The following is a 14916-nucleotide window of genomic DNA, read 5'->3' on the forward strand; positions in this document are numbered from 1 at the left end:
TGAGTCTAGAATCCTTTGCTTTCCTCATCTGAGTCTAGCAACAACAGCAATTTCTGTTAGGGGTTTTCTCTGATAAGCACTGATTACAAATCAAAATGTCACCTTCTTGCTTGGTCCTCTTCCCACCAGATCAGCCCAGTGAGACCCATCAATAAACTGGGAAACAAAGATGCAGGGAAATGCAGCTTGCATTCCTGGAATTGGGGAACCCACTCTGGCTGGAGAGTCTTGGGAAACTTCACAGGTTGACCCTCTTTGCTCTCAGGGTGACCTGGGTGCAGCTCTCAAGCCTCTAAGCACACATCTGTCTCCATACCACTAAGATACAGGGATTTTTTTTTCTAACCAGCAGCATATTTCTGCATCTATTTTCAGCCCCCATAAATCATTTCCATTGTTTTAGGAAACCTGAATTCTTGCATAATAAACCATCAACCTCATCCCTCCACCACCACCCAAACTTCCCTCAGGGAGCAGTGCTGCAAAGAGAAAGAAAATTCTTAAGCAGAGCTGTGCTCCTACACAAAATAGGAAAACAAAACTAAGTGTAAATAGCATCAAATAACCACTGCTGCTGCTGCTGCTAAGTCACTTCAGTCGTGTCCGACTCTGTGCGACCCCATGGACTGCAGCCTACCAGGCTCCCCCGTCCCTGGGATTCTCCAGGCAAGAACACTGGAGTGGGTTGCCATTTCCTTCTCCAATGCGTGAAAGTGAAGTCACTCAGTCATGTCCGACTCCTAGCGACCCCATGGACTGTAGCCTACCAGGCTCCTCCGTCCATGGGATTTTCCAGGCAAGAGTACTGGAGTGGGGTGCCATCGCCTTCTCCACAAATAACCACTAATGTCTGGTTAAAGTGCTTGACTGTGATTCTCAGATCTAGGTGTGAACTCAGTAGACATCTGAAGGAAGCAGAATTTAAACCTAACACCAACTGCTCTTCATGACCATTTAACTGCTGCAGTGGTAAATTGCTCTGCTGCAGAATTTCTCCCATTATAGGTTACTAAGAAACAAAATATTGCTTTAAAAATGTTAACCTTCTCAAACCAGCCCTCATAAATCTGATTCATAACCAGGCTTAACCTAACACAACTTCCTTATTTTCCCCACTACAGAATGCTGTAATCTGCCCAAGCAGACATACATCTCAGGTGTTCTGAGATCAAAAACTGGATCACAGACATTACAGCCTAAGGCCTGCCAAACCAGGGCTCTGGGCAGGTACAATTCTTAAGAGCCAACAGGAAATCAATTGCCTGGGGCTGGAAGACCGTATGACATTTTGGAAAATATAGGGGTGGAAAAGGATTATACAGAGTGATGTGACTGAAAACTCCCAAACTCTTAATCAAAGCCCAAATAAGAAGATGCTTTTAAACTGATCCACCCCAAACACTGTATAACTAACTTGGACTCTGGAAGGCCAGCTGTAGCTTAGTAAATTCACACTGCAGCCAGCCTGCTTAAGGTTTGCAGACCACTCCCTGCTGAGAAGCCAGCCAGCCCTACCAGCAGGCTGCAGCATGATGTCCTGATCCCAGTCCAGGACCAGCCAGGAGTCCCTCGAGCCTGTCCTCCTATGTGCTATGTTCCCCATTGGTTGAACAATCATCAGGGAAAGCGGTAGGAAAAGTTGCATAACGTAAAGCATCAAGCCCACTGCAGCCACTCCCTGGTGGTCAACATTACAAGCTGCACGCAAGTCCATCCATGAAAATAGTGTGCAGAAACAAGGGACTGCCACAAAAGACCAAGAAGGCCGCAGAGCAAGGAACAAAAGCATCAGAGGACAAGTGGGAACGGTGGGCCTCCACCTCCCAGAGAGGACAGAGGCTGCTGAGCTTCTGAAGGGAAAGTGGAGATATTTAAAAACCAACTCCCCAAAAGGAGGCAGCAAAGAGGATCTCAGACAGCAGAGCTGCCAGCCTTTCTCCGACCTTCTCCAGCTGGTCTATGACCATAGCAATAAGCAGGAAACACGTGAAAGCTCCTTCTGTTGAAGCAAGCGCCTTAACGCTCTAAACTGATCCTTTCACGCTTCCCTGTTTTTCACAAGAGATCCTGAATGGCAAGACACGGAAACTTTCTCTGATTAACTGGAGAAAACTAAAGTCCAGTGAAGACGCCACTGGCAACCTTTCAGCCTCCCTCCGTCGGCTACCTGCCCCACACCTAGCATCTGGGTAAGCTTGCTCTGGAGCCAGCAATACAAAATGACTCCCCCAGTCCCAAGACACGTCAAGTTTCCAGTATTCCTTCAACTAGTAAAGTCTAACTCACCCCTAAGGAGAGACCCTACAGGTGTGATTGGCTTCCGTTGCAGGACGCGAGGACACTTCTAGCAAGTGAGGGAAGCACCCCCCTGCCCCGTCCTCGCCAGCCGCAAAGTGCAGCCGCGGCCTCGCCTCTTCCTGTCCACCCACGAAGAGTAGGCGGAGCCCCGCAAGCAGCCTCGCCTGCACTTTGGAGCCCCGCTCCTGCAGCCTCGTGTGTTTCCTGAAACGCACAGCTGCCACCCGCAAGCAGGCGGGCGGAGCATCTGGAATTCTCGCGCCGGGGCAGCCTGGCCTCCCCCGGGCCGCGCCTTACCGCCAGTGTCTTCGAAGCGCGGGGGCGGGCGGTCCCGCAGTGTGGAGCTCCAGCCCGCGCCAGCCTCGTCCTCCTCCGACTCCTGCGCGGTGGGGGCGCCAGGCGCCGGGGAGCCGGGGCCCCGCGCGGGGCCGAGGCGCTCGGGTTCGTCGTCCGAGGAGGCGGCCGAGGAGGAGCGCGAGGCGGCCGACGTGCTGTAGAAGGGATTCCCGCCGCTGTCCGGGCCCGATTCGCCAAACACGTCGTCCGAGATGTGCAGGCTCTCGTAGCGCGCGCGAGCCGCCTCGAGCAGCGCCGGCGCCCTCCTCCGCGCGGCCCCGCCGCCCTCGGCCATGGCCCCGGCCGCCGCCCGCGCGCCAGCCCCCCACAGCGCCTCCCAGCCGCACGCGCCGGGCCCCGGGCCCGCGCCGCGGCCCGCCGTCCCCCACCACCGCAGCCCGCAGCACAGTGCCCGCCGCCCCGCGCCCGGCCGGCCCGCCGTCTTGGCCGCCGCGGGCCCAGCGCCCGGGAAAACGCCTCGGAGCTCGGGCGCCGCGGACTGCGGGCCGCGGCGGGAGGCAGAGGTTGCGACCCGAGCCAAGCGCCGCCGCTCCAACCGCCGCTGCGTCTCCTAGGCGCCCGCCGCGCACCCGCGCGCCCTCCCGGCGGCACCCAGCGCTCCCCTGCCGACCTTTCCGGGCGCGAGCCGGCAGAGGCGGGCTCCGCCTCCTCGCACTTCCAGCCTGCCGGCCAATCGGGGGCCAGGCTCTGGCGGGGCGGGAGGGGCTGGGCGGGTCTTGCGCCAGGGACGCCCACCCGCCCGCCCGCCGGGGCTGGGCGAGGCGTTGCGATCTGGCACTGCTAGTGGGCAGAGGCGGTGAGCGGGGGGAGGACGGCTGCGGCTCCGGCCGGTCCCCTCGCTTGTAGGCACTCGCCTCCCGGGACAGCCACCGCAGGCCTCTCGCTGCCCTCTGAGGGGAAGGGAGGAACCAAATAGGTGGGAGAGAGACGCAGTGTGCTCTTCCGCCGCCCAATCCCGCTGACGGTGCGCGGACGCTCCGCGCTCTTGTTCCCTTCCGCAGTCCGCGCCCTGAGCCGGGCTCCAGGGAGCTGTCCATCCCATTGGTTCTGAATCAGGCGCTACGGAAACGCTCCAGGTAGGCGAAGGGTCACAGTTCCCTGGCTGCTGCCTATGGGTCACGGTGGGGTGCGCCGCTTGCTCCTATGAATACAGGGCTTTCTGGCTTCAGGGAACCTTGTTCCAATTAGGAGCCAGCCTCACCGGTCCATTTCTGAGGTCAGATGCTCACTCAGTCTCCCTTTAACACCCCTGTAATTAGACAGTGGCAGCATCTGGAGTTAGGTAGACAGTCATTCGTCATCGTTCTTCACATTTGACATCTTTTAAATCAAAATAACCAACACATTGATTATTCTAACAACACTATCTCAGTATCTCCTTCACTCACACATTTGAAACACTGTCATCTGTTAAAATATAGCACAATCACCTGGACTTAAGTGCTTTGATAAGTAGAACAGAAAGGTTCCAACTGCCCCTTTTCCTTTGGCAGGAGTGTGTGGCTGTCATCCTGTTGATGGTGGTACATATGATCATTCCGTCTTATCTTCTTGCTCCCCTCTCCCTCCCACAAATAGCGCAATAAGTCACATTGATGGTAATTGGGCCATAAAGTCACTATTGCTCTGAAATAAAATAAACCCATGGCAATGTGAGGGCTTACAAATCCAACTGGGTATTAACTAAATAATTATACAAAAATGGAAAGGCATGTTGCTATTTATGAGCATGCATAAAGAATGAAAATGTGGGGACCATTCTGCCACCAAGAGGCAGGCAATTCCATTCTTGACCTCTCATCCCAGTCCCCAAGATTCCTGTTCCCAAGCCAGAGCCACTGTATAGGCAGAAATTCATGATAATCACCAAAAGACAATATATTAAAAAGGAAGGGATTCACATCACATTGTTTGCTACATGATTGACTGATTCTTTCAACTTCGTTAGAAGAATTATGCCACAGAAAAGAGGTAATTTCCAACATATCTACATACTGTGCCAACCAGCCAAAAAGTTTGAAGATATGTACAGGTTCTCATGCTTACCACAAAGGGTCATGTAAAACATAGATTGAAGGCACAGGGAGCAAAATAAGACTCCATACCTTAAGTGCAAATTCTGAAATTAGAAATTGTCTAAGACTCCTGTAAGATTTCATGTTATCTGTTAAAAATAATAGAATGAGATCCAGAGAGTTGGATTCTATAGGGAAGAGTTTCTTCTCTTCTTCAGGACTTCTCTGATGGCTCAGAGAGTTAAGAATCTGCCTGCAGTGCGGGAGACCTGGGTTCAGTCCCTGGGTTGAGAAGATCCCCAAAGGAGGGCATGACAACCCACTCCAGGGTGCTTGCCTGGAGAATCCCTATGGACAGTGGAACCTGGTGGGCTACAGTCCATGGGGCCACAAAAAGTCAGACATGACTGAGTGACTAAGCACAGCACAGTTAAAAATAATTGAATGGGATCCAGGGAGGCATATTCTATAGGAAAGAGTTTCTTCTCTTCTTCAGGTAAGCCAATGAAAAAGTCAGCAGCTAAGGTAACTTGTGTGTTTTTAAAACAATAGATTGCTTTGCTGCCCATAGGAAGCACAAAACTGAGCAATGACAGCTACAAGTATGGACACAGTCTTCTACTGTCCTTAGTCTGCATTTGTATGGCACTAATCCCAGGGAGCCTTTGTGCTTCCTAGGCTCAAAGTGCCTGTAGCTCACACAGCACATAACAATGGAAGAAGATTATATGGTCACAAAAGACTGGGAAATCAAATTGCTGCCCCCAAGCTCATCAAATAAAAATTAAAGGACTATTCCAGTTTAGAATCACTGCTAAGCATATTACATTGTTTAACCCAGTTAAGGAAAAACCAAGAAAAGTAAAAATATTCCAACCTTTTAAGACAGGTGGCTGCTTCTCATTGTGGAGGGAAGAGAGGAAACGGAGGAAAACAACTGGAAAATAAAAGGCAAAAAAGCTTCCCCATCTACCTGGCAACTTCCTACTTGATGCTACCATGATGATTCCACATCATTAACTTTTATAATTAATGTATTTGTGAGGATAATTACAAAACCAATATTACACTAAGATCTTTTAATTTTGAGTCATTTGAAAACATCTTCCAAGTAATATAGCTTCATAATATAAGTAATTTTAGGTTAATACTGAGCTTTTGGATTATAGTCTTCTCAATGAGCTCCAAATTGCAAAAGCAATTCATTTGTGTAATAGATTCCTTAGGATTTGATTTGTTAAACCAGGAGTTTATACTTTTAGGTACCTGGGGCTAATAGCTGTATTTCTCCTTTCATGGCATAGTACACTTTTGTTGTATGTATCTCTACAAAAAAAAAATACTACCACTTTAAACTATGATACAATGTTTCCTTTTCTCTAATAATTTAAATTTAAACATATTGGAAAAAAATAGTTGCCAACTGTTTAGATTATCAAATCTAAACACAAATACAGATTTCTATCCTGTATCACTCTAATGAACACATGAAAATATGGTAAAATAATTGACTAGCATTTTCCTAAAACTTCATCTTTCTAGAGACTTCCCTTGTAGCTCAGCTGGTAAAGAATCTGCCTGCAATGCAGGAGACCTGGGTTCAGTCCCTGGGTTGGGAAGATCCCCTGGAGAAGGGAAAGGCTACTCACTCCAGTATTCTGGCCTGGAGAATTCCATGGACAGAGGGGCCTGATGGGCTACAGTCCATGTGGTTACAGAGTCAGACACAACTGAGCAACTAACACACATAGTCCAGTATTCTTGCTTGGAAAATTCCATGAACAGAGAAGCCTAGTGGGCTACAGTCCATGGCGTCTCAAAGACTCAGACATGACTGGGAGACTAACCCACACACAACACACACACATTGGGCTGGCCAAAAAGTTTGTACATTCAAACAAAAGGGGAGAAGAGAAACAAATAAACATGTAATATATCACTTTTTGTAAAGGGTAGTAGATGGGCAATCATTATGGTGATTGTGATGATGGCAGTGGAATTGGGGTGTGTGTGTGTGTGTGTGTGTGTGTGTGTGTGTGTGTGTGGTGGGGTGCATGTGTGTATGCTCAGAGGACATTGCTCTGATAAGACATTGGGCAGATCCTTAAGAGCAAGCCCAGTGCATTCAGGAAGAGGATACAAGTGCAAACCCCCAAGGTGGGTGCACACTAGCTATACTCAATTAACACTAAGGAGGCTGGTGCAGCTGAGGCAGAGTATAGGAGATGAAATTGGAGAGGAAGTTGGCTGTTAAATCTTATAAGACTGGATTTTATTTTGAGTGAAGTGGGGAGCCACTGGAGAGCTGAAAGCAAAGAAATAACAAGATCTGACTTGTGTTTTAGATAATTACTCTAGCTGCTGAGTAGGAAACAAAGGAGCAGAGCAAAGATGGAATCCTAAAGACCAGTAGAAAGGGGTGTTTGGCCCAGAATGGTAGTGAATGAGGTAATGAGAACTAATCAGGTTGAGAATATATTTTAGAGGTAGAACCCACAGCTTTTACAGAGAGTCAAAAGTGGACAGTGAAAAAGATGGGTCAAGAATGATTCCATAGTTTTTTTTTGCTTGAGCTACTGCAAGAGCACCAGGATTAGAGAGAAAAAAAAAATAAGAATTTGGTTGTGAACATGTTGGATTTAATATATCTAAGTGGATCTGGAAAGCAGGGAGTTGAAGAGAGGAATCACCTGGATTGGAGGCAAATGTTGGCATCATCAGCGGGTAGATGGTAGATGAACAAGATCACCCAAGGATTAGAAAGTCTGAGAGCACGCTCATACTTAAACATGAAGGAAATGAGAAGAAACCATCAAAGGAGACTGAGAATTCAGAAAACTGAGACACAGCCAAGCTTTAGAGGCTAAACATGTATTCCAAAGCAGAAATAATGACCAAATGCTGCTGAGAGATCTAGTAAGATGAAGGCTGAGAATTAACCACTGGGTTTGACAATGGGGTGGAGGGGGGGAGGGTGAAACTGTGATTGGAGTGGATTTTAGAAAATGGGAAAAGAAATTTGTGTATTGAGTAAAGACCAATTTTGAGGAGGAATTTTACTGCAGAGAAAAGGGGAGTGACAGAGGTGGCTTTTGGGGACTGGAGAAGAGATTTCTTAAAATCAAGAGATGTTTGAATAGTGGTGGGCATGATTCAGCAGAAAGAATCCAAGAGAGATGCTGGTGAGAGAGGGGGCCATGACAAACAAGGCCCTAGTTGGCTTGAATGGTGACGGGCTGGAATGAAGAAGCAGAGGGGTTGGTCTTCGTTCAGAATGAAGTGGAGGAAAGGCTCCATGCAGGTAGATTCGGTGGGAATCTGTGGCTGTTCTTTCTTTACTGATTCAATTTTCTCAGTGCAGTCATCGGAAGGGTGATTAGCTGTGTCTGAGGAAGCAGTTGATCCTCAGTCCTGACTGTACGTGAGAGTCACCTGGAGATTTTTAAAAGCACGTTCATATCCAGGTCCCCTGTTCTACACAGTTAGAATCTCTGGAGGTGGGGCATGGCTACTGGTGCATTTTATAGGCTCCCAGGTGATTCAAAGGTGTGGCCAGAGGTAAGGACACCGGGGTGAGGGGTTTGAGGAAAGAGGTGTGAAACGGTTCTCTAGAAGAGTGGGGACTCAGTCAGCTAGAGAAATACACTTGGATTTGTGGTGGAGAATTTAACATGAAACCTGCCAGCATGGTTGTATTTTTCTCCACCTGTGTTCAGCTGCCAAGGAGAGACATGGGGTCAAACAACTATTGGGTTTTACCCAGGTGGGATTTTGCAAGGTGTGTACAGTGAAGGGTGACAGCAGAAGGGAATGATTTTAATGATAGACCTGGAATCTATCAAGTGAGAATTTGGAGAAAGATTAAAGGCCGTTAAAAAGGAGTTAGTTAAATGGCTTTTTAATTATAGGAATTTTTTCTCTTCTAAGTGGTTTAGATAATTAATATTTCCACAAAATAATTCGAGGCAGCTAGACCCCTGCAAAGCATCACAAATAACTCTGATTCGTATTTCAACCTCCCTTTTATTTGAAATAAATTTTTTCATCAAATGAACACATGAGACATTTAGAATAAAGAAAAAAACAAGTACACACTGCAAGTTAATGAAAAGTTGTTGCTGAACCACGAAAGACGCCAGGATTCTTGGCCTCCGGAGGAGAAGAATTCAATCTAGGGCCAGAGATGAGGCTTGATCTCTCACAGCTTTTGTGTAATTGAGTTTTACTGAAGTATAAAAGGGGTAGAGAGAGCTTCTGACATAGACATCAGAAGAGAGCAGAAAGAGTACCCCCCTGCTAGTGTTAGCATTGGAGTTATATACCTTTTAATTAGTTGTTACAATGAATCAAAAGAATGTCTGGAGGTTGTAAAGGTCTTACTAGGCCCACTCCCATAATTTACATTTTAAGATAACAGGATTAGCCAGGTTTTCAGGAAGGAGAAACTGTCCTCAAGCAGGATACACTGTTGTATGTATAACTCCTGAAGTGAAGTTGCTCAGTCCTGTCTGACCATTTGTGACCCCATGGGCTGTAGCCTATCAGGCTCCTCCATCCATGGGATTTTCAGGGCAAGAATGCTGGAGTGGATTGCCATTTCTTTCTCCAGGGGATCTTCCTGACCCAGGAATCGAACCCAGGTCTCCTGCATTGCAGGCAGACGCTTTACCATCTGAGCCACCAGGGAGGCAGTATAATCCCTAGTACAGAGTTTAAACTGAGTTGTATAATTGACTAAGACTAAGGAATGCAGAGGAAAAAAAAAAAAAAAAGTTGTCCTCTTCTCCCCCTTGAGAATTCCAGACCCCTATCTCCACTTCAAGAGCCCCAGACCCCTTCTTCCTCCTTGGGGACCCTGGACTTCTTATCCACCTGCCTAGGAATTGACTCTCTCATCAACTTTCCATGCTCTTAGAAAACAGTGGCGCTTACGAAGTCAGGGCTGAGTCTGAAGCCCATTCCACAGTTTTGTGCTGTTGTCTAGTGTCCTTTCCCTTCTCCCTTGGTGACATTTTCCCTCTTAGCACATCCGACACTCCACCCCACCTCGCCAAACACACATACCTGTTCTAGCAAAGAAAGAGCTCTGATATGAAGACCGTGCCTAAAACTCATTTGCTTTTAGAGGACAAACTAGTGAGAGGTTGGTGTTTAACACAAGATAATAGATCACTTAGCAGTAGAAGCTCAGATATGCTGAGAAAGAGGGAAAGATGATCCTTGCAAGAGCGCAGCCCTTCTCAGTGTTGCTAAATTCACAAATCTATAGCTGGCACTGACGCAACTCAAAGTGTAAACTGGAATTTTGGGGTCAGATTCTGTCTGGATTATTGAAGTGCTACTTTGTTGTAGACTTGGATTACTGTGATATTGAATGGTTTGCCTTGGAAATGAACAGAGATCATTCTGTCGTTTTTGAGATTGCATCCAAGTACTGCATTTTGGACTCTTTGTTCACTATGACGGCTACTCCATTTCTCCTAAGGGATTCCTGCCCACAGTAGTAGATATAATGGTCATCTGAGTTAAATTCACCCATTCCAGTCCATTTTAGTTTGCTGATTCCTAAAATGTCGACATTGACTCTTGCCATCTCCTGTTTGACCACTTCCAATTGGCCTTGATTCATGGACCTAACATTCCAGGTTCCTATGCCATATTGCTCTTTATGGCATTGAATCTTGCTTCTATCACCAGTCACATCCACAGCTGGGTGTTGTTTTTGCTTTGGCTCCATCTCTTCATTCTTTCTGGAGTTATTTCTCCACTGATCTCTAGTAGCATATTGGGCACCTACCGACCTGGGGAGTTCATCTTTCAGTGTCCCATCTTTTTGCCTTTTCATACTGTTCATGGGGTTCTCAAGGCAAGAATACTGAAGTGGTTTGCCATTCCCTTCTCCAGTGGACCTCACTTTGTCAGAACTCTCCACCATGACCCATCCATCTTGGGTGGCCCTACATGGCATGGCTCATAGTTTCATTGAGTTAGACAAGGCTGTGGTCCATGTGATTAGATTGATACTTTTCTCTGATTGTGGTTTCATGCTGTCTGCCCTATGATACCCTCTCTCAGCGCCTACCTTCTTATTGGTGTTTCTCTGACCTTGGACGTGGCATATCTCCTCTTCACCCCTGGCCGCTCCAGTGCCAGGCAGCCACCACTCTGCTGCTCCAGTGCCTGGAATCAAGATTACTGGGAGAAATATCAATAACCTCAGATATGCAGATGACACCACCCTTATGGCAGAAAGTGAAGAAGAACTAAAGAGCCTCTTGATGAAAGTGAAAGAGGATAGTGAAAAAGTTGACTTAAAGCTCAACATTCAGAAAACTAAGATCATGGCATCTGGCCCCATCACTTCATGGCAAATAGATGGGGCGACACTAGAAGACTTTATTCTGGGGAGCTCCAAAATCACTGCAGATTGTGACTGTAGCCATGAAATTAAAAGATGCACTTGCTCCTTGGAAGAAAATCTATGACCAACCTAGATAGCATATTAAAAAGCAGAGCCATTACTTTGCCAACAAAGGTCTGTCTAGTCAAGGCTATGGTTTTTCCAGTAGTCATGTATGGATGTGAGAGTTGGACTGTGAAGAAGGCTGAGCACTGAAGAATTAATGCTTCTGAACTGTGGTGTTGGAGAAGACTCTTGAGAGTCCCTTGGACTGCAAGGAGATCGAACCAGTCCATCCTAAAGGAGATCAGTCCTAAGTGTTTATTGGAAGGACTGATGTTGAAGCTGAAACTCCAATACTTTGGCCACCTGATGTGAAGAATTGACTCATTGGAAAAGACCCTGATGCTGGGAAAGATTGAAGGCAGGGGGCGAAGGGGATGACAGAAGATGTGATGGTTGGATGGCATCACTGACTCCATGGAGATGAGTTTGAGTAAACTCCGGGAGTTGATGATGGACAAAGAGGCCTGGCATGCTGCAGTCCTTGGGGTCGCAAAGAGTTGGAGACGACTGAGTGACTGAACTGAACTGATGTTGTTGTAGACTTGGTGTTAAAGCACCTCTGTCCCTCAGGCTTCTTACAGTGAGAAGGATCAGAGGATGGTTCTTACGAGGCTGGCTGTAAAAGGCCAGGCACCTGGAAACCCACTCAGCAGACCTGAACCTAAGTAGAATGTCAGGTGCATTCTAATTGTAGAAGAAAAAAGAAGAGAATTAAAGGGGAAACACTCTTGTCAGGGGCCCCTTTGAATTTTCTGCAACTTCCCATTACTTCTCTATCTGCATTTGCGGTAATCTTTTGTAAGCATTAATGTCAAAATTAATAATGCCCTTGGTTACAGTGAATGATTCAATTATCAAAAATACTTTAATATTTCTCCTAACTGCTAAAGCAGAAGAACTAACAGAATTTAGACTTTCAACAAGTTTTACACAAAAAGGATTTTTCACTTCATTCTAATTAGGTCAACACAGATATCACTTTCCCAAAGCATCCAAAGCCGTTGATTTTTTTTCAGAGATAACATTTGGTTCTTTTAGAAGGCTAAAGCAAATGGAGGTCCATAAAAATGATAATCAACTCTGATGTGTGCCTTCTGTAAGCCAGGAACTGTGCTAAGGGGTTTGCCTGAGGATCTTATGTAATCCTCAGGACAAACCCTGTGAGATCACTAATTTCATTTTGTATTAAAAAACAATAGTTTACCCTTTAGTCTACATTTAATGTACATTTATATGTACATTCCAGTTTATTAGCACAAAAGAAGACATTCTTTAGGTGTTCAGAAATATTTAAAGTAGCACAATATTTCTATTTTTCTTACAAAATATCAGTACAGAGTGTTTCTTTGAATCACAAAATAATTTTTGCTATATCAGAAAAGACATATTGAATATATACAATGGAATATTATTCAACCTTAAAAAGAAGGAAATCTTCCCATTTGCAACAACATGAATGGATCCCGAAGGCACAGTCCTAACTGAAGTAAGTCATACTGAGAAAGACAAATGCTGTATGACCTCACTTATATGTGGAACCCTAAAAAACAAGCAACAAACAAAAAAAGCAAAAAATAAAAGCAGTAGCACTTGAATTTATAGATGCAGAGAACAGAGGCACGGAGTTGGCAGTGGTTGAAACAGGTAAAGATGGAAGGCGGTCAAAGGGCGCAAACTTCCATTTATAAAGTAAATAAGTTCTGGAGATGTGACGTACAGCATGGTGACAATAGTTAATAATACTATATTGTATATTTGAAAGTTTCCAAGATAATAGTTCTTAAAATTTCGAGTAAAAATATTATAACTATGGAAGACACAGCTGATGCTAAGAGATGATTTTCCACAGCCATCAGTTCAGTTCAGTCACTCAGTCGTGTCCGACTCTTTGCGACCCCATGAATCGCAGCATGCCAGGCCTCCCTGACCATCACCAACTCCTGGAGTTCACTCAGACTCACGTCCATTGAGTCCGTGATGCCATCCAGCCATCTCATCCTCGGTCGTCCCCTTCTCCTCCTGCCCCCAATCCCACACAGCATCAGAGTCTTTTCCAATGAGTCAACTCTTCGCATGAGGTGGCCAAAGTACTGGAGTTTCAGCTCAGCATCATTCCTTCCAAAGAAATGCCAGGGCTGAGCTCCTTCAGAATGGACTGGTTGGATCTCCTTACAGTCCAAGGGACTCTCAAGAGTCCTCTCCAACACCACAGTTCAAAAGCATCAATTCTCCAGTGCTCAGCCTTCTTCACAGTCCAACTCTCACATCCATACATGACTACTGGAAAAACCATAGCCTTGACTAGACAGACCATAGTCGGCAATGTAATGTCTCTGCTTTTGATATACTATCTAGGTTGGTCACAACTTTCGATCCCGGGAGTAAGCGACTTTTAGTTTCATGGCTGCAGTCATCATCTGCAGTGATTTTGGAGCCCCCAAAAGAATAAAGTCTGACACTGTTTCCACTGTTTCCCCATCTATTTCCCATGAAATGACCTTCGTTTTCTGAATGTTGAGCTTTAAGCCAACTTTTTCACTCTCCACTTCCACTTTCATCAAGAGGCTTTTTTTAGTTCCTCTTCACTTTCTGCCTTAAGGGTGGTGTCATCTGCATATCTGAGGTTATTGAGATTTCTCCTGGCAATCTTGATTCCAGCTTGTGCTTCTTCCAGCTCCGCGGTCTTCATGATGTACTCTGCATATAAGATAAATAAGCAGGGTGACAATAGACAGCCTTGATGTACTCCTTTTCCTATTTGGAACCAGTCTGTTATTCTATGTCCAGTTCTAACTGTTGCTTCCTGACCTGCATACAGGTTTCTCAAGAGGCAGATCAGGTGGTCTGGTATTCCCATCTCTTTCAGAATTTTCCACAGTTTATTGTGATCCACACAGTCAAAGGCTTTGGCATAGTCAATAAAGCAGAAATAGATGTTTTTCTGGAACTCTCTTGCTTTTTTAATGATCCAGCGGATGTTGGCAATTTGATCTCTGGTTCCTCTGCCTTTTCGAAAACCACCTTGAACATCAGGAAGTTCACGGTTCACGTACTGCTGAAGTCTGGCTTGGAGAATTTTGAGCATTACTTTACTAGCATGGGAGATGAGTGCAATTGTGCGGTAGTTTGAGCATTCTTTGGCATTGCCTTTCTTTGGGATTGGAATGAAAACTGACCTTTTCCAGTCCTCTGGCCATTGCTGAGTTTTCCAAATTTGCTGGCATATTGAGTGCAGTACTTTCACAGCATCATCTTCCAGGATTGGAAATAGCTCAACTGGAATTCCATCACCTCCACTAGCTTTGTTCATAGTGATGCTTTCTAAGGCCGACCTGACTTCACATTCCAGGATGTCTGGCTCTAGATTAGTGATCACACCATCCTGATTATCTGGGTCCTGAAGATCTTTTTTGTACAGTTCTTCTGTGTATTCTTGCCACCTCTTCTTAATATCTTCTGCTTCTGTTAGGTCCATACCATTTCTGTCCTTTGTGGAGCCCATCTTTGCATGAAATGTTCCCTTGGCATCTCTGATTCTCTTGAAGAGATCTCTAGTCTTTCCCATTCTGTTGTTTTCCTCTGTTTCTTTGCATTGATTGCTGAAGAAGGCTTTCTTATCTCTTCTTGCTATTCTTTGGAACTCTGCATCCAGATGCTTATATCTTTCCTTTTCTCCTTTGTTTTTCGCCTCTCTTCTTTTCACAGCTATTTGTAAGCCCTCCTCAGACAGCCATTTTGCTTTTTTGCATTTCTTTTCCATGGGGGTGGTCTTGATCCGTC

At 45.9% G+C, this 14916-nt stretch overlaps 1 protein-coding gene across 2 annotated transcripts in view; it reads right to left on the reverse strand.

Moving 5' to 3' along the window:
- The window catches only part of PGBD5 (piggyBac transposable element derived 5), a 103395-nt gene extending 100421 nt beyond the window's left edge, over positions 1-2974 (reverse strand). The window contains exon 1 of one of the 2 annotated variants that reach the window (XM_069571549.1): positions 2596-2974. In XM_069571549.1, the coding sequence (XP_069427650.1) occupies positions 2596-2929 (334 nt within the window). In that variant the 5' untranslated portion in view covers positions 2930-2974. The remainder of the gene's footprint in view (positions 1-2595) is intronic. The other variant, XM_069571548.1, reaches the window with a different exon arrangement.
- Positions 2975-14916: the final 11942 nt, after the last annotated feature.

The sequence above is a fragment of the Ovis canadensis genome, chromosome 25 (genome assembly GCF_042477335.2).
Source record: "Ovis canadensis isolate MfBH-ARS-UI-01 breed Bighorn chromosome 25, ARS-UI_OviCan_v2, whole genome shotgun sequence".
Taxonomy (NCBI): domain Eukaryota; kingdom Metazoa; phylum Chordata; class Mammalia; order Artiodactyla; family Bovidae; genus Ovis; species Ovis canadensis.